We start from the raw sequence: 19,362 nt of genomic DNA, 5'->3' as shown, positions 1-19,362 counted from the left end.
GGAGCCCAACAGAGTCGGCAAGATGCGATTTGTTTTCAACAACCCAAAAGGTGTTCGAGAAACCATCCTTACTGGGGCATGGCCCTGGGAAATCTGCACGTTGAATGACGTTTTTTCAGTATGGCAATGGACACGCCAGCATTACTGTGGTCAGGGACCACAAGTCACACTGCCCAGTAGCGCACGCTGCAGGTTCTTCTGCTCTCAACTTGCAGGTCCGCACAGCTTTGACGATGAAGAGATCCTTGAGGATGTTGCTGAAGGGCTTCTCCCTTTGAAGAAAGTGCAACAGGGCTATGGGAAGGCACGCTCCGTGTTGAAACACTCATAATCGCTGACCGGCGAATAGATGATGGCAGACGAAGCTATGGATATTCGGTGTGGGGACCCGTTGTCTCGTACCGCATTGACATGAGATATCCCGGACACGGGGAGAATGCCGAACCTTGCTTCAAGGCATCAATGCTGTTTCTGTCAGATTCAAATTGAGATTTCACAGTCAGGTAGTTGGAGGTGAAGATCAATGTCTAAGGAGAAAGACGAAGGAAGGCAGAGATCCGGCTCCTTTACGGGAAGCAAAGCCGGACGTCCACGACGTCTACCTGGAATGATAGTCTCTGGTACAAGTATTTGGTCTCTGCTCTCTTTTGTCTTGTTAATAACTGATGAACCTGGAACTGTGGGTCGGAAATCAACCCGGCACATCCTCTCATTCTCCATGCTCATTGACGTACACCCCTGTCGATACCCCTGTCGATACCCCTGTCTACAGCGCTCGGAATGATCTCAAGACATTCTTTTCATCATGGAGTTATGAGGTCTCGTGGACATCGGATCCCGGCAACCGAAAGCTATAATAAAAGGGAAAGTATGTCAGTGGCTATGGATGCTTTCAAGTCCATTCTGCTTTCAATTGTACTGCTTACCTCTCCATTGATATTTTCAACAGAGACACTTGACCACCCATCATGGACAAAGTTCTCCAAACAGGCTTATCCAGTGGCATGTCCGCCACCGATGGCTTCCATTCATCTGAACCACCCCCCATGCCGCCCGGCTATGACGGCTTGAAACATGTCCTCCCAGACTCATTCACGCCCACAGAAGATTCGCGGCTCACCTTAAAGGGCAAAGGTGGCAATGACGTACAGATCCCAGTCATGATCTGGGGTGCGTGGCCATGGGGCGACACCGCCACCTTCCACTGGTCCGATGATGAGCTCCCTGCCGTGCGTGCCGCATGGAAGAAGTGTATAGAGCAGAAGCAAACGTTCATCGACACCGCACAAGCCTACGGTGACGGCCGTAGCGAGGAGATTGTCGGTGATCTCGTCAACAACCACAGTCCAGGCGTACCTCGAGAAAATATCATTGTCCAGACCAAGTGGTTGCCCAACGTCTCCGACGGCGCATTGGGAAATGTCCTGCACCCGGTCGACGCACCTTTGAAAGCACTGAAGAAATCGCTTGCACGGATGCACCTTGACTACGTCGACTGCTACCTGGTGCATGGCCACGTGCACATGTCGTCGATTTCGCAAGTTGCCAAGGGTCTGGCACATTGTGTCGAGGAAGGTCTGACAAAGACCGTCGGCGTTGCGAACTATTCCGTCGAGGACATGCTGCAAATGAAGGACGCGTTGGCGCAGCACGGCATTCCACTCGCGACGAACCAGTGCGAATACTCACTGTTGCGCCGGCTGCCGGAGACCGAGGGCATGCTGGAGACGTGCAAGGACCACGGCATCGTGTTCCAGTCGTACTCTTCTCTTGGGCAGGGACGGCTCACGGGTAAATATACGAAAGATAACCCTCCGCCAAAGACGTACAGGTTCAGTTCGTACCCTATGGAGAAGATCGAACCGCTTCACAAGGTGCAGAAGGAGATTGCGGACAAGAGGGGCGTGAGTATGTCTGCGGTGGCGCTCAATTATAACATTTCGAAGGGCGCGCTGCCGGTGGTAGGCATCAGAAAAGAGGAGCAGGCTGTTGAGAACATGCAGTGTCTTGGATGGAGGTTGACCAAGGAGGAGATTGCAGAGTTGGACAAGCATTCCTTTGAAGGGAAGAAGACCAAGCTGTGGCAGCAAGGATAAAAGGTCGTCGAGCTGAGTATGCCTTGACGACCAAGGACGAACTTCTCTGCTACGAGTATGTAATATCGAATATCGATAGCTCGGGTTGGTCACACATTTGGTCTCGTAGAGAACCTAGAAGAGTTGTCGTATACACGGGTGTCAGCTGTACATTCCCTATGATGCCTTTGTCCTCTGAAGAGTACCGCCCAGCGCCAAGAAAGGCCGGGGTCATGACGCTCGATCAACAAAACCATCACGCGCACCGGTCGCGTCACACTTGCCTTTTTACCACCGACCCTGCCCCTCCACCAGCTTTTCGCATACCGAATACTGCGTTTCCCTTCTGTCCAAAGCGCTGGAGGCTCTACAGTTGTGAGCTGCTGTCGCAGCTCCTCGGATGCTTCGCCAATATGCCTCGACCCGCGCTCAGACGAAGGCATCTCAACCGATATGCTCCCTCGCCCCGCGCCAGTAAGAAGATCCCGAACAGCGGCCCGGCCAAACTAGAACTCGAAAAAAAGCTGGCGCATAAACCTATAGGCCAGAGACCGAACGATAGCGATGACAGCGATAGGCTCGTTGTCAAAGGAAATGGAAGAAGAGCTCGACCGCGGCAGGAAATCTTCGCCTCTGGCGCAGTGGCTTCAGGTGACCAGCCCGGCGCATATCCCAGCAGAACGCAGAGAAGGAAAAACATGCTCAGGGATACCAAAGAGATACTTGCCAACGCGCAACACTCCGCCGAGAAGGATGCTGGGTTGGCCGCGTCCAGCACGAAGCTGCCGGAGGAAAATGCTCCTCTCGCAAATGGAAAGGCCAGGAAAGTCACAGGCGCGAAGCAGGAAAAGGTTGCTCCAACAAGCGCAACACTATCATCTGCTGTCAAGGCTCCGGGCACTGTTCAGCGCACAACGGCGCCCACGCCAACGAGAGATGTGTCTATTCTCGGTACTTTGAAGCCGAGAAGACGACAACCTAGCATTCTACAAGATATCGGCCACGATTCTTCGACTTTCGACTTTGAAGATGAAGAGCAATTCCTCCCTGATGACGAGTCGACTCCATTCAACATATCGAAATCTCAGCAGGTTCCTGCAACTCCAGTCACAATCTCATCACACCCCTCCTCATCATCGAGGAAACGAAAATTTGGCTCGTCTGATCCTCTACAGCCCAGTACAAATGGGGCCACAAACCCAACGAGCTCACCACTTACAACCATGAGCTCCCATATTGCGACTCCACAGCCCGCTCTCCCACCAGTGCCTGTGTCTACTCTTCGAGAATCAGGTAGAAAATACCAGGAACGTGTCCAAGACAAGGATGACATATTGGCTCCTCCGGAAAGTAGTTCTTCACCATCATCGTCTCCTGCCAAGGTGCGAACGCCTCAGTCGACGAGGAGACCGAAAAAGAAAGCGGCCAAACCAGGAACTACCATGACTACCGAGGCGCTTAGGGCGTTGATGATGCCTATCAAACGAAGAAAAACTACGAGAGAACGTTCTCATACTCCTGGCCAATTTGACATCCCGGCCGACTCAGACTCTCCGAACTCAGATAGAGGCGGAATTCCCGACCAGGACGACGAGTCCAGCTTTCTTCCTACGAAGAAGAGTCGTAAAACAAGGCGGAAGGAGCCTTTGTCCAAATCCGGTAGAGGGCAGACTAAAGCTGCTGTTGGTGCTACTAAGGCTGGCAGGACGAGGAAGCCGGGCACTTCTGCCGTGGCAAAATCAAAATCAAAATCAAGTACGGAACATCTCACTCACACCGCGCCTATTCTTACGCCCTCTGCATCTACATCTTCCAGAAGGAATCGCGAAACTAAGTCTCCGTCACAGCTCTCTACTATCGAAATCTCCAACCGGACCGAAACCAAGGGGATCGAAAGTCAGCGAAAGTCGTATGGTGGCTTCCACCGACGGCGGCAAAATGGCGAGGACCGGCCGGACAAGGAAAATCACAACCCGGAAGATGGCTTGAGAAGCGAGTCTGGAGGTGAAATTTCGAGCGTCGAAGAAATCCACAAAGGTGCTTCAGATCGATCCCGGGCTTCCGGTTCGGGAGACAAGCCTGTAATGACGGCAAGTCAAGGGAAGTGGGCAGATATTGATGCCTGGGACATGGACTTTGAAGATGTTGAGGTCCTGACAGGGTCCGGCGGTAGTTCACCTATGCGTCGTTGAACCAGAGGGATTGCCTGTTGTCTTAGTCTATTGTCTGCAAGGATCTGATGAATTGATGATGCTCACGAATGCCTGGCTACACGGAAGAAGCTGTATCATATCGAGGCCATGATTTAAGGCAGCCTTGTCTAGAGATTGCTGGCCCTATGACAGCAAGGCAATATTACACTTGTGTCTGAGAGCACGTTTACCCAGTTGAGCTTTCCAACCTCATCCGTTGATGATCAAATAAATCAGATATGGAATTAACAGCATAGCATGTAGATATCCAGCATATCCAGCATATCCAGCAAAGCCAGTACTTGGTGGTCCTGGTCGTATCAGCCGAGAGTCGTCTGGGGAAGGCTGCCATTCCGCGTGGGTCATAGATTTGTGATGACGGTGACGGGTGTGACAACGGGCATGCATTGCCTGCGCCGCCCGCAGTTTGGAGAAGCACATTCACATTCACCATTCGAACGCTTTTATTGTTTCATGACAATCAGTCTCGTCTACGAACTCAAATCGCTTCATTCTCGAATCAGTCACTGACTGTGAATACAACACCGCCTCTCTCGCCGACGCTGTCCCCCGCGCGACCAGCTTAAGTCTCCCCAAACAACCCACTGTGCAGTCTGTCTCACATGGCAGCCTCATCGTGATCGATCCGTCGTCTGCCATCGCTCGCGCGATAGTCAACATGGATAAGCTCTTAGAGCAGAGTACAGCGCTCAATCTGCTCTTGGAGGCTCTTGAAGAAGAACAATATGACAAGCAGGCACACGCGTTGGTCTCGAAATTGAACAAGATCTCGCCTCAGGATCTGGCCGCTGCGAAGAACGAGCTCGATGTAAATGACGTTTCTGACGGATTCCTTTCAGATACTGACACGCATCCAGACTCTTTCACCCTCAACTCACACCGTCCTCTACCTCCATATCCTCCTAGCTGGCATCGATGTGTCCGCAGCCAGTGGAAAAGCCGTGCCGAGACAACTACCTGCTGCAGTCCTCCCGGAAGGATCATTATGGCCATACATTGTTCAACTGCTTCTAGAATGCGACCAAATACAGATACGATACTGCGGAACACAATTCTTGAAAGTGGTCGACTGTGTGGCGCTGGGAGCCGAACAGACACTGAACTATGTGCCGGCCATACAGCTGATACACCATGTCATTCTACGACTCGACGAGACCTCCTCCACCCTCACTTCCACTCACCGCACCTTCATCCGGCTGTGTCTGCTGGCACAAGCATACGCGGAAGCTCTCGACATCCTTGACCGACCGATCTACCACATTCCAACACAGCAAAATGATTTCCAGGGCTCGAAAGAAATGTGCTCTTCGTCCCAGCCGACCTGGAAGTACCTAAGCCCAACGACAGGGCTGACACACCCAATCTCAAGTCGAACCTACATGGAGTATTACCTTTTGGGTGGCATGTGCTACATGGCCATGAGACGATACCGGGATGCTCTTTTCTTTCTCGAAGTCGTCCTTTCAACTCCAACCCTTCAAAACGTCGCCAGCTCAATCATGATCGAAGCATATAAGAAATGGCTTTTGGTCGGCCTGCTTTTGGACGGTGTTGCTCCGACTGCCCCCAAGAATGCATCACAAACCGCCATGAGACATATTCGAGCCATCGCCAAACCCTACGAATGTGTCGCTGATGCCTTCAAGACAAACAACATCGATCGTTTACGCGCAGAGATCGAGGCGGGCAATGCCTTCTGGCAGGAAGACGGCAACTACGGTCTGATGGTGGAGTTGTTCCAGTCCTTCCGCAAGTTTTCAATCCTGAGAATGGGCAAGACATTCGATGCGCTTTCCGTAGCCGAGGTTGCGGGGAGGACATCACCGTCTCCCAGCAATGTTGATGAGACCAAGGCCTATCTAGAAGGTTTGATTGTGAGTGGAGAACTGGGTGCAGTCATCATGGGAACAGATAAAGGCGAAGTACTTCGTTTCTTGCCTGCCTCGCAGAAGTCGGAGGCTCAGGTCGAGACAGTACTGGCCTCGCAGACAAGAGAACTCGGAGCATTCCTAGCGCATATTCAAAATACCGAGCACCGAATGGAAGTCAGCAAAGAGTACATCGACTTCTTGAAGAAGTTGAAGAAAATGAAGGATGAAGACAAGAAGAATGGCACGACCAATGGAGCGCGAGCTGACGATGTTGACGAGGACATGATGGAAGAATACTAGCGTCGTGTTCTTTTTCCCTGAACATCTCAGAAATCGGAACTGATGTACATGGACCATCTGCGGAGTGCTCTGAGCAGTAGCCCGTCTGGCCACTATGAGCATGGCTATCAGCTGCTCGACCTGACCTGAGATGAAAAGTCGTGGCATCGATAGCTTTTGGAGACTGACTCTCCGGCGACAGAGGTCAGGAAACGAGAATCGACGACCGATGCGATCTCTTCCGTGTCGTTGGCACACCAACCAACGACCGTCAAGTTGAGGCAAATGTGTGGGATAGCATTAGATTGAGCAGCGTCAGCTCCGAACTGGCGAAAGGTGGTGTCATAGATCTGAGAAGCTGCGCTGAGGGTTCATGTTCTTGCATGAAATAGCACAATAATACTGCCACAGAGAAGCCATTCACAAGCATATCTTCTCCGAGCAATGAACATGAAACAAGTCACCAAATCAACCTGCTGTGAGTGGTTCAAGTAAATCGAGACCCCCCTGACTAGTAGAAACTTGCTCTCATTCCATGTGCGTGCAGCACACCTTGCACAGACACTTCATCACTTCCGAAACTAGGACTCTATGTTCGTTGGCAAGTCGAGGGAACGACGCCTTGCGACAGTAATAGCTACCCACGTGCTACCTAGGTATCGATGAGCTTCTGGGGTCGGTGCTCGCCATACGGATGCTTGTCGCGATACTATCGAGCACAGCCACCGCAGATAAATTCAAAGAAAACCCTAGGGTTGCACACAACTCCTGTGCGCCCGGGTCGGGAGCTCCAATTTCGGTATCATCGGCTTCAAAGCACGGTCCCCAACGGTCACAGATCCCGGGGCGCCTTCTAGAACCTCCAAAATCTCGTTGCTGGATCTCCAGCTTCAATAAAGTCTGATCTATGAAAGCACGGCTACTCTGACGCTCCCGACCACCTAACCGACTACCCTTTGAGCCTATCCGTTGCTCGCTGCGACGCAAGCATCATTTTTGGCTCAAATAGTCACTCATTGCTACACTGGCAACCCCTAGTCTCTAGGTGATTCTAGGTGAAGCTGCTATTTTGGTGCCATCGAGTGCGCAAGTTTCAGCTCAGCCATTGAGATGCAGTCGGAGATTTTGGCAAGAAGGACACCGCGAAGTCAACGGTCTCAGACAATTTGAAAGTACTAGTACGTATACAAGGTAAGCTACCTGGTGTATATAATGGTTATTCCCTACCCCTGTCAACAGGAAGACCAGACCAGCTTCAAACACACTCGCTCGCTTCCATCTTCAAGAAAAGCTTTCGTTTATCCCCTTACACTCGCTCGCAAGACAATCCTTCGTGCTGTCCCCACATACGCAGGACACAAGACAATACAACAAGATGACCCTCAAGAACCTCCCCATCGTCGCGGCCCTCAGCCTGGCCAGCATCAGCACAACGGTCCTCGCGCAAGCACCCATCACCATCCAGGGCGGCACATATGACGGTCAAGCCATCGCAGGCCAACACGTCGGCGCAGCACAGTCCTACCAAGTCGCCCTCTCCCAGCGCACCGGGTCATCTCTGTCCGCCAGTGGCGATGGCTTCACCTACAACCTCACCAGCAAGATGTACATGGACTGGAGCATCGTGTCCGGACAGTCCCTGCCGTGCTATATCATCGACGAAGATAGCATTGGTAACGGCACAGGCGGACCCTTGGAGTGCGGCGCCGCCACGAATGCCAACTATCCGATCACGGCGACGCTGGACCCTCAAGGGAACGTGAATTTCGATGCTGTGGAGAGTTGGTGGGTGTGCAGTGTCAATGCGACCAGTCCGTATGGGATGACCAAGGGCACTGTCGTTGGAGGGTTCACCAGTGCTATGCCTGTGGGCGCGGGCATTGCTGATTGTGAGGCGATTGATGGGTTGAAGATTGGTGGTGGTGGGAGTAGCAGCACAACCACTACGACCACGACCAAACCAGCTAGCTCAACGCCCGTGACCACCACCACCACCGGTACAAGCACGAAATCGACGAAGACGGTGACCACGACGACGAGTGGTGCGTGGACCACGTCGGTCAGCACGCCTGCATCTACAGCTGCATCTTCGAGCTGGACACAGCCTTGGGGATCGTCGTCGGCCAGCATCAGCACCAGCACGGTGGTCGTACCAGCAACGACAGTTTCGACCACGACTCCCTCAGTGGCCTCGTCGACTGTGCCTGCGGTGGTCACCTACACTGGCGGCGCTTCGGCGTTGAAGGGCGTATCAGGCCTGGGAATGATTGTTGCAGCTGGAGCCGCGATGATGATCTAGAGTTGAGACTCTTTTTTTCTACTTATATCATCAAACTAATAGTTAATTACTTCAATGCGATCAACGGCCTGACCATGAAACATCCAAAACATCCAACTTCTTCTGCTTCTAATCTGTTTTAACATTTACTTGAGTTAGTGAGACATTACGTCGCATACCTTTAGTAATGCCTTGATGGGCCTATCAATACGCCAAGATCGTGAATGAGCACATCAGGAAAGACAATCAGCGCGAAAATGACTTTGCATTGGTTACAAATAAAGACAGGCTTCTGTAACTAGGAAAGAAGACTGAAACCACACTGTCCGAGGACAAACTCAACACGAACTCCAGGGCCCCCATAACAGCTAACTTCGGCCATGGAACCCTGGAATCGTGGAGATGCGGATCACTGGTCCTGCAATTTTCAACCTTGCTTCCTCCAACCGACGACCACTGGATCACTTATGTATCCACATCATTTCCAATACGCATGGGGGAATCGGAATCGACGAGCGAGTGAAGAAATGTTGCAAGCGCAATGTACAACGTCCTGCCCAAACGCCGTCCGTCCCAGACAATTTGCATTCGTTGAGGGTATATTCACACAATATTTTCCTCCACCATCCACCTATTTCGGTTGGCATTTTATGCAGTGGCGCTCGCTCCGGTATCTGTCGTCGAAGTAACCTTTTCAATTTCGATCTTCGGCATGCTTGCTGACGCACTGCCCAAGTCGGTCTGCCTGGCGTTAGGATTCTTGGTGTAGTAGTTGCCTGGTCAAGTCAGTATATTGAACAGAGATAAGTCTGTGCTTGACTTACTGATGGCTGACTTGATAGCATCCTCAGCCAACATAGAGCAGTGAAGCTTGACTGGGGGCAAGCATAACTCCTTCGCAATCTCTGTATTTCTCACCTTGCCCGCTTGTTCAAGGGTCATGCCCCGGACGAGCTCTGTGAGGTATGATGACGAAGCGATGGCCGAACCGCAGCCAAAGGTTTTAAACTTGACTTCGGAGATTTTCTGCGTATCTGGGTCGACCTTGATTTGCAACTTCATCACATCACCGCAGGCGGGGGCACCAACGAGACCTGGAAAGGCGTCAGCATTTGTGGTGGCCGGTTCCGAAGGTCGGATTGTCCGTGGAGCGAACTTCGGAGATAGAAGGTTGACGGCGAATTTTGACTCACCTGTACCAACATCGTCTGCATTCTTGTCCATGGATCCAACATTTCGTGGGTTCGAGTAGTGATCCAACACCTTTTCATGATATGATCTCCTCTGTGTCGGTTGTGTAATAACAGGTCTGAGAAGAGGTGTGCGGGAGGCGAAAGTAGGTCGAACGGAGCATTGGACCGAGGCGCTGATTGCGCGAGGGACGCTCAGGAGAGCTCGTCGTGACATCTTGCGTGTGGTCTGGTTTGTTGCGATAGGTAGCAAAGTCTCAATCGATGGTTTAGGAGGTTGATTCGATCGTGTAGAGTTGAGTGTAGGTTTGTTGAGTATCGTACGTGGGAAAGATGTAGGATGCAGATTAAATGATTGAAGGCAAAGTCGGACCCCTCGGTCTTTCGTCAGAGGCACGTGATTATTGCGCTAGTCTACATCCAGCTAGAAGACCCTTCTAGATTGAAATGACATCAATTCGTCTCTCCAACGTGGAGTTTCACGTCGGGGAAAGTGCAATGGACATTGGACGCGTTCGAGGCCGCTGGACGAGTCGACGACAATCACTGTATTATTGTTACTGCCCTGCTCCCTAGTGCCTAAGAACCTCAAATCCGCTATATCTGCCAGCCGAAATGCCCCCCCTTTCCAAGAAGCGCAAATCCTCCTCCATTGTCCGCGACGATAGTGACGTCGAGGCAGAGGTAGCGACGAAACGCGGCAAAGGTGCTTCTGGTGCTGCATTCATACCCTCAAACAAACCACAAACAGACTCGGAAGGAAACCAATATTGGGAACTCTCGAGGGGCAGACGGGTCACAATATCCGATTACAAAGGCACGACACTCGTGAACATCCGAGAATATTATCAGAGAGACAGCGAGTGGCTACCAGGAAAGAAGGTCAGCCTCTTTCATTGTTCAGCTTCCACATCCCTCGCTAATTGATTCAAAGGGTATCTCTCTGACAGTCGAACAATACTCTGCACTCATTGACGCCATGCCTCAAATTGAAGGACTACTACGAAATCACGGAGAAAAAGTGTCACGGCCGAAGTATGATGGAAGTGCTCCCGTTGAAGACGACCGCAGTGGTGAACCACAGGAGGATGAAGAGACAGACAAGAAAGCCAACATCGAAGCCACCAGTGATGAAGAAGAATAGGTATATCTTCGACCATGACTGCACGAAGCAGCCATGTTCACCCACAACGAATAAGGGAATGAAGGGCTTCAGGCAACCGGCGTGCAAGACCAATGTGTCCCAAGGTCGACAGATTTCGAAGTACCCTGTTGAGTACATCAATTGCTCGAGCGGTATGTGTCCACACAGCTTTCAGCATGTTGTCCTACTGACAATAACGGGACAGCTATATCTTTGCAGGCAGACCGGCATGCGCTCAGAAGGGTCATGAGCTACTCTCCCATTCAGCAAGTCTGGAAGCCAAACTGCCCTTCTTCCAGTGCTTCTCATGGTCTTCTCTGCGTTCAACCTGCGACTTCTCACCAATTTTACCATAGCCGCCCCCTCCGGGTGTCATCTGAGAAACGAGACTGTCAGCTGAGGTCCACGATCGGGTCTGTCAGGCAGGACTTACCACAATGATCCTCTCACCAGGCTGCATAGAAGCGGTGTTTTTCGCTCCCAGGCTGATATGTCTGTATTCATCTCCGTCGGCTTCACCATCCTCTCTTCTTTTGCCTTCATGTTCGCCGCCCGATCCTTTGCTTTTGACCTTCTTCACCTTTCTCACCCAAATGTTCTTACCACATTGAGCATCACCACCGCCATGCAGACCGTAAGGCCGATACACTCTCCTCTCGCTGAGAATACTCACTTGCACGGGAATTCGGAACTCGATGTCACGAATAACGCCGTCGCCACCTTTGTGCTGTCCAACGCCACCGCTTCCAGCTCGCAAGCTGAACTCCCTCAGTATCACAGGGTATCTCCTCTCAAACACTTCCGCATCTGTGATCCTAGTGTTTGTCATGTGGGTATGAACACCACTGGTTCCTTCCCAATCCTTACCAGCACCACTACCACCAGCAATTGTTTCGTAGTATCCAAATCCCTTCTCCTCGGTCCCAGTCTTGAGATTTCCACCAAACCCGAAGGTCAAATTGTTGCAGTCCCCTTGACTTGCCGCACAGGCCTCAAAACATTTGAAGACCACATCAGTGACACGCTGACTCGTCAAGACGTTACCACCGACAACGGCGGCTTTCTCGCTCGGACTCAGGAAGCAGCCTTGCGGAATGCGAACGTCCACGGGCTTCAGACATCCCTGGTTGAGCGGAATATCCTGATCAACCAGACACCTCAGGCAGTAAATGATGGCCGAATAAGTCACTGCTTCCGGTGCATTGATATTGCCGTACACCTCTGGTCCAGTTCCCTCGAAATCGAACTTCGCCTCACCTTTCTCTCCATCGATGGTAATGCGCAAACAGATCGGGCTACCGTCATCCATATAATCGGTCGCCTGTAGATCCTGGCCCTCGAACCGCTTACTCACCTCTTTGAGCAGATTCCGGACCGACTGCTCCGCGTTGTCCTGGATATTGCCCATATAAAACTGCACGACATCCTCACCATAATCTTCAATTAGCGTACTGATTAGATTGATCCCCTTCTGATTCGCCGCGATCTGTGCCTTGAGATCGTTCAAGTTATCCGCCAAACATCTCGTGCCACTGCAGTCCGGGTACTGCGCTGGCTCGTCGTACAGAAGCTCGGTGATACGCTTCTCATCAAATTTGCCTTCGGACACGAGTTTCTCAGACTTGATGGCCGCACCTTCCTGGAACAGTTCCCGACTGTGCGGAGGCATTGAGCCTGGTAGGATCCCGCCAATGTCCGCATGGTGCGCTCGGCTGGCGACGTAGAATATAATCTCGCCGGAAGGACTGAATGCGGGCGTGACGACCGTGATATCGGGTAAATGTGTGCCGCCGTATTCGGGGTGGTTCGACACAATCACGTCGCCCTTCTTCAGCTTACCTTTCCAGATCTCAGCCTGTGTGCGGACGCAAGTTGACATACTGCCCAAGTGCACAGGGAGATGGGGAGCGTTGGCTACCAGTCCGCCGTCACTGTCGAACAGCGCGCACGAGTAGTCCAGACGTTCTTTGACGTTGGTGGAAACGCTGGTCTTTTGCAGGGCACGGCCCATCTGTTCAGCGATGGCCATGAAGCGATGTGCGAAAATGGACAGCAGAATCGGGTCGATTTCCTTGGCGTTGGCCTTTTTGCCGGTTCCCTCCTCACCGATGTTGATGACCACGTGTGTCTCGATGATCAGCGCGCTCGCGCCCGGCGTGACAACAATAGTCTGCGTGCCGTCGGCGATGATGGCGGGCCCCTCCACCCGCGTGCCCACGTCCAGGTCCTCGAGTTTGTAGATCTTTGTGTCTACCCTTCCGCCTTCGAAGTATACCTTGGAGGTGGCGTATGCTTTGCCCTCGACGACGTCCTTCGGCTTGACCTCTTTGAGTTGCTGGTCCGGTGTCTTGGACATGCCGCGGAAGGACTTGCCGATGCCACGCACGCGCACGTCGTCGACAATGATGTCTCGGTCTGGTAGGGTAAAGCCGAATTCTTGCTCGTGCTGGCGGACAAAGGCGGAGCCAAAGGCCCAGTCGTCGCCATCGTACAGCTCCTTGGCCTCGTCGGCGGTCGGCTTGATGACCATCAGAGCGGATTCGGTGCCCCGATATCGCATGTTGAGATATTCTTCGTACTCGATCGAGTCGTCAGAGAAGCCTTGGTCCTTGAGGTGTTTGCGTGAGCGTTCTTTCAGGTCATTCATCTTGCACTGGAGGCCTTCGCGTTTGCCGCCGTTCATGTCCCACACGTGTGATTCGGGGATTTGGCTTTCGTCGACGACATCGGCTAGCGCCATGCCGTAGGCTGACAGGACGGAGGAGTATCGGTGGACTAGAATCTGGCGGATGCCCAGGGACTCTGCGATAGCGACGGCATGTTGGCCGCCGGCGCCGCCGAACGTGGCGAGGCGATGTTGCGCGGTGTCGTGGCCTTTAGCCTCTGTGAGTGATCTGATGGGTCGAGTCATGGTCTCGTTGGCAATCTTGATGAAGCCGTACGCGACTTCATCTGGCGACATATTCTTGTCTGTCTGGCTGTTGATTTCCTTGGTTAATTCTTCAAACAGTTTCTTACTCGCTTCGGGTTCGAGGCCTTCGTTTTCGTGCTTGCCGAAGATTTTGGGGAAGAAGTCTGGGAGAAGGCGGCCGAGGAAGAGATTGGCGTCGGTGACTGTCAATGGTCCTCCTTTTCTGTAACACGCAGGCCCGGGATGGGCCCCAGCTGATTCTGGACCTACCACGAAAAGACCGTTTCTGAAGAACAAGCGGGATCCACCGCCTGCGGCCACAGTGTTGATATCCAGTTGAGGGGATTGGATGGTGACGCCAGCTGTGGTAGTTTCGAAGACGTGCTCGTATCGGCCCTGGCCGTACCTGCTTACGTCTGTACTTGTACCACCCATGTCGAAGCCGATGACGGGCGTCTTTGTCTCCGGATCATAGGACGTCAAGGCATACCCGACCACCCCTCCGGCTGGACCGGACAAGATGGCCCTTAAGCCTGAAAATTTGTCCACGTCCACGAGACCACCATCAGATTGCATGAATTCGCATCTAGCTCCTTTGCTACCTTCCTCGTTCTTGACGCTCTCTGTTCCCAGGCCGCCTTCAAACCCAGCCTGGAAACCGGAAATGTATTTCTTGATCGCAGGGGTGAGGTAAGCATCAGCACATGCTGAAGTGGCTCTGGGCACGAGCTTGATCATAGGCATCAACTCGTGGCTCAAGCTCACATGTTGGAACCCAATCTCCTTTGCGAGCTTGCCTACCAATGCTTCATGGTCGGGGAATGTGTAAGCATGCATCAAGCACACTGCAATACTTCGGAAGCCGTCTTCAAACAGTCCCTTCAGCGACTCCTTAATCTTGTCTTCTTCGGGTCTTCTCAATATCCGCACAGCCTCGCCGGATAGACCTTGGACAAGATCATTGGTCTTGTAGTCCTCATGCTTGGCGTCAGCCTTCGTTTGGTTCCGCTGCGGATCCTCCGCATAATCTTCGAGGGTCACTCGTTCGTCAATCTCCACGACTTTTTGGTAGAGTACATCCGGCCGACGGATAGCCAGGTCGAAGATCTTGGGCCTGGACTGGTTTCCAATCTCCAAGCAATCTTTGAACCCACGAGTGACTACCATAGCCATCTTCTCGCCTTTTCGCTCGAGCAAAGCATTGGTGGCCACAGTCGTACCCATCCGGATGCTCTCAATCTTGGAGGTATCCAGTGCTTCTCCTCGGGGGATCTCCCTCTCGGTGAACTTCTCCATGAGTCGTCGAATTCCTTCCAGCGGCGCATCATCATAGTTCGACGGATCTTCTGATAAAAGCTTGATGATAATGTCATCTTCCATACGCCCGGTACCTGGGTTTCCGACACAGTCGGTGAATGTGCCACCACGCTGTTTGGGGTCAGACCCCGAAGATTGAAGATATGTTAGATTGCCGGACTTACGTCTATGGCAATACGAATGCCTCTCGCTTCGCCTCCGGCGTCCCCCATTGTGGCAATCCTGCACGAGTCGAAATACCAAAACACTGTTTCAGCCAAATATCTTGAGACTGAAAGACTGAAAGACCTCGAATTTCAAAGCAGACCGTCGCCCGATGGAGAAGTCCGCTCCAGAGATCTTGCACAATATTATTATGCCCACAGTCGACACCTCAGCTTTGTCCGAGACTGGAGATGGGAATCTTGTGTCAAAGATATCCCGTTATCGTTGCATGCAAAAGGCATATGTATGTTTGTAAGAGCAATGAAGCCATAGCTACGTGCATGATCAACAATTGGCGATACGGAGAACAAATATTTCGTCATTGGTCGTACCGAAGTCGGATGAGATACACTGCCAATCATCGACTTTGAGGGAATCAAAATATTAGAAGGCCGGACAAGATCTGTCTACACGTCTTCTCTTCATGACTATGAACCATAGTATTGATGATCATTGCAACTCCTCGCTCCAGAAACCCATCAAGCCGTTTTCAGATTCTCTCGTTGCGGTCAAATACTCGCATATGCCACCAAAGCCGCCAAAATAAATACGCCATAGCCTTGTCAAGACGCCACACAGCAACAACAAAAAAATCGTATACTGGTTTCTGTCATGATCCGGAGCTGCTTCTGCTGCTGCCAGAGGCTCTTTGCGCTCCTCTCTCACCACCCTTGGTCAGGCAGTGTTTGATGATCCAGGGGTGTCGAAGGACTTCGTCAAGAGCTATCCTCTTTTCGGGATCAAGAACAAGAAGCTAGAGACTCATTAGCTGCGACCAAAGTCAAGACGCCAATGTGGCTTACTCTGTGTATCAGGTCTTTCGCCTCCGCGCTCACAAAGCTCGGCACCGTCATGTCGCCTCGTGCGATTCTGCGCTGTGTCATGATCGGTGTGTCTTCAAATGGCGCTTCTCCGACCAGGAACTCATAGGTGAGGACCCCCAAGCTCCAAAGGTCGACTTTCTCGTTATAGAAGTTGTCGGAGCTGCCTGGCTTGAGCATTTCCGGGGGGAGATAATCCAGGGTGCCGCACATTGTCTGTCTCCGGTTGTTTGGTGCATGGACTGACCAACCGAAGTCTGAGATTTTGATCTCGCCATGAACTCCGACCAGGATATTCTCAGGCTTTATATCTCGATGCATAACATGCTTGCTGTGCAGGTATTTAAGTGCCGCAGCCATTTGAGCAATGTACTGCGCCGCCTTCCACTCTGGAAACCTATGTTCTTTGCGAAGATGCTTGTAAAGCTCCCCTTTGCCCGCAAATTCCAGGATCAGGAATACTCTCTTGCTGTCGTGAAAATGGCCGTACAACCTCAGAACGTTGGGGTGCCTCAGGTTAGATTGTATTTCAATCTCTCGACGGACTTGTTTCTCAACTTTTCCCTGCTGCAGTTCTGATTTGTGGAGGACTTTCAGCGCGCAAATCCAACCAGAAGACCTCTCTTTGGCAAGATATACTCGACCAAACTTTCCCTTTCCCAATGGCTTCCCAATCTCAAACATGCCCAGGTGGAATTGTTTGGGAGCTTGTGGCTGGTCGAAGAAGTTTGCGGACTGTTTATCATTATGCTCCTCGGAGGCGCGCGACGGTTGTGCGATCTTTCGTACTGGCGAAGGAGGGAGAGTTGGCACGGTTGTGGTTGTTGTGATCGTTGTGACCTGAGCTGCATTCTGTCTCGATTCATTCGTGGCTTGGAGAGCGTATTTAACGAGGTTTGCTCTGGCTTGACTTGAAGGAAGAGTGGCTATGGTGCCTGTAGGTGCTGTCTGTTAATGTTTGTCAGTAAAGTGATAGTCGCAACCAGAGTGAGGAAAGTACCTTGGACTTCAGCGTGGTACTGGTGGGTGCTTCATTCTCGTCGTTGACTGTGAGGTGCTCGAAGCGAGCCTCTAGTGCTTTTGTTGCCATCTTGGGAGGATAGTAGTTAGATCGCAGGTGTCAAGACAGTGAGCGTTTGGTTATTGTTGTCGAGCCTCGAAAGACGCCGTCGCTGGCGATCGCCTGGAAGCCGAGTCAAACACTGGTCGCCCAGCAACCAAACCGCAGGTACGGTGTAGGGTACAGCAGTCATACCACCAAATGCAATTCAATAAGTGCGGGCACGGCGGGGATCGTTGTTTAAGTGACAAGCCAACTGGAAACACATAATCTGCAATCCAGTTCGAACCCCATTCTGGTCGGCATCAGTACGCTCAAGGCATCGTCGGGCCTGGCTCGTCAACATGGCCCTCAATGGCCACCGAACGAGTGATGCCATCGACACCAACTATCCCTCCTCCACGACGGCTCCTCCGCGATCGTTCTCGATCGAGGGATTTGTTATCACAACCCAGAAACTACCAATCTTGAAGGCCGGTCCAATTGAAGAGATGACAAGCAAGCTGGGAATCGCTCCTCCTGAGATGATCTTCGGGGACAACTTCGTGGCGATTGAGCATCCACAGTCACATTGGGGCATCAAGTTTGACGCATTCGGGGCTTTGGACCGGGTCGACAAGACGGGAGAACAGAGGCTCAAAGTGGCATATTCCAAGGAATGGCAGCAGAGCAGAGAAGACTCGCACGACATCAAGGAAGTGGTCAAACCATTTGACTGGTCTTACACGACTGACTACAAGGGTGATCACCCTCCCGAAAGCCCTCGATTTCAGGAAGGTGCCGAACCAATTCCGTTGGAATTGCTGAAGAGGCCAGATCCAATATTGTTCTTCGACGATGTGATACTTTATGAGGATGAGCTTGCCGACAACGGCATTACAATGCTCTCTTGCAAGATTCGTGTCATGCCCGCCCGATTGCTCCTGCTTTGTCGGTTCTTCATGAGGCTCGATAATGTCATGCTCAGACTGCGGGATACGAGGGTTTATGTCGACTTTGGAAAGAAGGAGGTTATCAGGGAGTACATCGCCAGAGAAGAATCATACGATAAAGTCCGTGACGCGCTAGCATCGAGGAGAGACGACGTTGCAGCTGTGCTTCGGGACGCAAACCAGATGCCAGATCTCCTGCCAATTGTTGAGAGAACTCTTGAGAGGGTCGACCTGGGGAAGTGAAGCATATTCTCCACACCGCCGTACTGGGCACTGTTCCATCACTTTCAATCAGCATCATCCTTGCGCGGTGAAGAGAACTATTGTGCATTCAGCCGGGTTCGGCCCATACGATGGCGGCGATGGATGCTGGCTCCTGCTGCGAGGGTCAGGTCACCAGATCCGGGCCCTCTCCAACACTGCAAACAAGCAGAAACCACAACGGCCTAAATAAGGATATGTGATGCCACCAGCAAGGCTCGCCTCTAAACTGACCTCCAGCGTGGTCAATGGCTGGTGTGAAGATCCAAGAGGCGGTCTACGTGCATCTCGTTCGGGCTATATCAAGTTCTGCGCAGCATAACGATGGCGGAGTGTTCGGCAACAGATACGCCGGGAAGGGTTCTTGTTTGAGAATGGAGCGCTTCTTGTTGAAGGCAAGGGTCAAGTCCAGTGACTCGGTCTGCAAATGAAAGCCGGAATTTCCGGACAGATTCTGGCGGATGATCCGTTACTACTGCAGGAATCTGTTCGATATGTAGTTGTGGATGCCACTGTGAGCTTGAGGTCAACATTGCTGCCTGCTCGCATTTCATAATTCAAACTTGCACATGAGATGCTAACGGCGTCTTCGAATGCATCTGAGCATGTGATGGCGCCGGGGAAGTGGTCAAGATGGTCAAGATGGTCAAGAATCCAATCTCCGACGCGTTCCAAAAGCGGAATAATGTGGACATTAGCAGACCAATGATATGCTGTCGTCTTCAGCCTTCTCTCAAAACCTCATCACCTTTTTCCTCCCATCTCACTTTCTATCGACCCTTTAACCGCAAACGCACAACGCTATA

General features: G+C 52.0%; 9 protein-coding genes across 11 annotated transcripts; 6 read left to right on the top strand and 3 right to left on the bottom strand.

The window, feature by feature from the left end:
- Nucleotides 1–824: 824 nt before the first annotated feature.
- On the top strand, nt 825–2,242 carry PV05_01700 (uncharacterized protein). The gene has a single exon (XM_013466729.1). The coding sequence runs from the start codon at nt 969–971 to the stop codon at nt 2,094–2,096; it is 1,128 nt and encodes a 375-aa protein (XP_013322183.1). The 5' UTR covers nt 825–968; the 3' UTR covers nt 2,097–2,242.
- A 136-nt stretch (nt 2,243–2,378) lies between these two features.
- Nucleotides 2,379–4,577, top strand: PV05_01699. 2 transcript variants are annotated; one of them, XM_013466727.1, is made up of 2 exons: nt 2,379–3,830; nt 3,923–4,577. In XM_013466727.1, exons 1-2 carry the CDS (start codon nt 2,489–2,491, stop codon nt 4,081–4,083), a joined length of 1,503 nt encoding a protein of 500 aa, XP_013322181.1. In that variant the 5' UTR covers nt 2,379–2,488; the 3' UTR covers nt 4,084–4,577. The 2 variants fall into 2 exon arrangements, with proteins under 2 accessions (XP_013322181.1, XP_013322182.1); XM_013466728.1 differs by having other exon boundaries at nt 2,379–4,577.
- Nucleotides 4,578–4,707: 130 nt separating this feature from the next.
- PV05_01698 (uncharacterized protein) lies at nt 4,708–6,902 on the top strand. Its single transcript, XM_013466726.1, has 2 exons — nt 4,708–5,096; nt 5,146–6,902. The coding sequence occupies exons 1-2, from the start codon at nt 4,947–4,949 to the stop codon at nt 6,457–6,459; spliced, it is 1,464 nt and encodes a 487-aa protein (XP_013322180.1). The 5' UTR covers nt 4,708–4,946; the 3' UTR covers nt 6,460–6,902.
- A 455-nt stretch (nt 6,903–7,357) lies between these two features.
- Nucleotides 7,358–8,928, top strand: PV05_01697 (uncharacterized protein). Its single transcript, XM_013466725.1, has one exon. It carries the CDS (start codon nt 7,814–7,816, stop codon nt 8,735–8,737), a length of 924 nt encoding a protein of 307 aa, XP_013322179.1. The 5' UTR covers nt 7,358–7,813; the 3' UTR covers nt 8,738–8,928.
- A 34-nt stretch (nt 8,929–8,962) lies between these two features.
- On the bottom strand, nt 8,963–10,250 carry PV05_01696 (iron sulfur cluster assembly protein 1, mitochondrial). The gene is made up of 3 exons (XM_013466724.1): nt 9,910–10,250; nt 9,541–9,810; nt 8,963–9,492 (listed from the first exon to the last, which is right to left on the bottom strand). Exons 1-3 carry the CDS (start codon nt 10,121–10,123, stop codon nt 9,365–9,367), a joined length of 612 nt encoding a protein of 203 aa, XP_013322178.1. The 5' UTR covers nt 10,124–10,250; the 3' UTR covers nt 8,963–9,364.
- A 271-nt stretch (nt 10,251–10,521) lies between these two features.
- On the top strand, nt 10,522–11,050 carry PV05_01695 (uncharacterized protein; the record flags this gene model as incomplete). The annotated part of the gene is made up of 2 exons (XM_013466723.1): nt 10,522–10,788; nt 10,841–11,050. 2 exons carry the CDS (start codon nt 10,522–10,524, stop codon nt 11,048–11,050), a joined length of 477 nt encoding a protein of 158 aa, XP_013322177.1.
- A 100-nt stretch (nt 11,051–11,150) lies between these two features.
- Nucleotides 11,151–15,750, bottom strand: PV05_01694. Of its 2 annotated transcripts, XM_013466722.1 has the most exons (3): nt 15,443–15,750; nt 11,484–15,389; nt 11,151–11,426 (listed from the first exon to the last, which is right to left on the bottom strand). In XM_013466722.1, exons 1-3 carry the CDS (start codon nt 15,488–15,490, stop codon nt 11,295–11,297), a joined length of 4,086 nt encoding a protein of 1,361 aa, XP_013322176.1. In that variant the 5' UTR covers nt 15,491–15,750; the 3' UTR covers nt 11,151–11,294. The 2 variants fall into 2 exon arrangements, with proteins under 2 accessions (XP_013322176.1, XP_013322175.1); XM_013466721.1 differs by having other exon boundaries at nt 11,484–15,750.
- A 50-nt stretch (nt 15,751–15,800) lies between these two features.
- Nucleotides 15,801–17,452, bottom strand: PV05_01693 (serine/threonine-protein kinase ark1). The gene is made up of 3 exons (XM_013466720.1): nt 17,304–17,452; nt 16,286–17,251; nt 15,801–16,236 (listed from the first exon to the last, which is right to left on the bottom strand). The coding sequence occupies exons 1-3, from the start codon at nt 17,391–17,393 to the stop codon at nt 16,093–16,095; spliced, it is 1,200 nt and encodes a 399-aa protein (XP_013322174.1). The 5' UTR covers nt 17,394–17,452; the 3' UTR covers nt 15,801–16,092.
- A 174-nt stretch (nt 17,453–17,626) lies between these two features.
- Nucleotides 17,627–19,254, top strand: PV05_01692 (uncharacterized protein). The gene has a single exon (XM_013466719.1). It carries the CDS (start codon nt 17,708–17,710, stop codon nt 18,536–18,538), a length of 831 nt encoding a protein of 276 aa, XP_013322173.1. The 5' UTR covers nt 17,627–17,707; the 3' UTR covers nt 18,539–19,254.
- Nucleotides 19,255–19,362: the final 108 nt, after the last annotated feature.

The sequence above is a fragment of the Exophiala xenobiotica genome (genome assembly GCF_000835505.1).
Source record: "Exophiala xenobiotica strain CBS 118157 unplaced genomic scaffold supercont1.1, whole genome shotgun sequence".
Taxonomy (NCBI): Eukaryota; Fungi; Ascomycota; class Eurotiomycetes; order Chaetothyriales; family Herpotrichiellaceae; genus Exophiala; species Exophiala xenobiotica.
The sequence above is the reverse complement of the archived record's forward strand: the minus strand, read 5'-3'. Positions and strand labels throughout refer to the sequence as shown.

Bases quoted from the DNA above. Each gene is read 5' to 3' on its own strand.
- PV05_01693 (XM_013466720.1), bottom strand. From the start codon at position 17,393: ATGGCAACAAAAGCACTAGAGGCTCGCTTCGAGCACCTCACAGTCAAC. The intron at 17,252-17,303 runs GTACTTTCCTCA...AAACATTAACAG, and splicing joins GTACCACGCTGAAGTCCAAG to ACAGCACCTACAGGCACCAT. The intron at 16,237-16,285 runs GTAAGCCACATT...ATGAGTCTCTAG, and splicing joins CGAAAGACCTGATACACAGA to CTTCTTGTTCTTGATCCCGA.
- PV05_01698 (XM_013466726.1), top strand. From the start codon at position 4,947: ATGGATAAGCTCTTAGAGCAGAGTACAGCGCTCAATCTGCTCTTGGAG. The intron at 5,097-5,145 runs GTAAATGACGTT...ACACGCATCCAG, and splicing joins CTGCGAAGAACGAGCTCGAT to ACTCTTTCACCCTCAACTCA.
- PV05_01696 (XM_013466724.1), bottom strand. From the start codon at position 10,123: ATGTCACGACGAGCTCTCCTGAGCGTCCCTCGCGCAATCAGCGCCTCG. The intron at 9,811-9,909 runs GTGAGTCAAAAT...ACGCCTTTCCAG, and splicing joins TGCAGACGATGTTGGTACAG to GTCTCGTTGGTGCCCCCGCC. The intron at 9,493-9,540 runs GTAAGTCAAGCA...TGACTTGACCAG, and splicing joins TGCTATCAAGTCAGCCATCA to GCAACTACTACACCAAGAAT.
- PV05_01700 (XM_013466729.1), top strand. From the start codon at position 969: ATGGACAAAGTTCTCCAAACAGGCTTATCCAGTGGCATGTCCGCCACC.
- PV05_01699 (XM_013466728.1), top strand. From the start codon at position 2,489: ATGCCTCGACCCGCGCTCAGACGAAGGCATCTCAACCGATATGCTCCC.
- PV05_01697 (XM_013466725.1), top strand. From the start codon at position 7,814: ATGACCCTCAAGAACCTCCCCATCGTCGCGGCCCTCAGCCTGGCCAGC.
- PV05_01692 (XM_013466719.1), top strand. From the start codon at position 17,708: ATGGCCCTCAATGGCCACCGAACGAGTGATGCCATCGACACCAACTAT.
- PV05_01694 (XM_013466722.1), bottom strand. From the start codon at position 15,490: ATGGGGGACGCCGGAGGCGAAGCGAGAGGCATTCGTATTGCCATAGAC. The intron at 15,390-15,442 runs GTAAGTCCGGCA...GACCCCAAACAG, and splicing joins GCATTCGTATTGCCATAGAC to CGTGGTGGCACATTCACCGA. The intron at 11,427-11,483 runs GTAAGTCCTGCC...CTCGTTTCTCAG, and splicing joins CTGGTGAGAGGATCATTGTG to ATGACACCCGGAGGGGGCGG.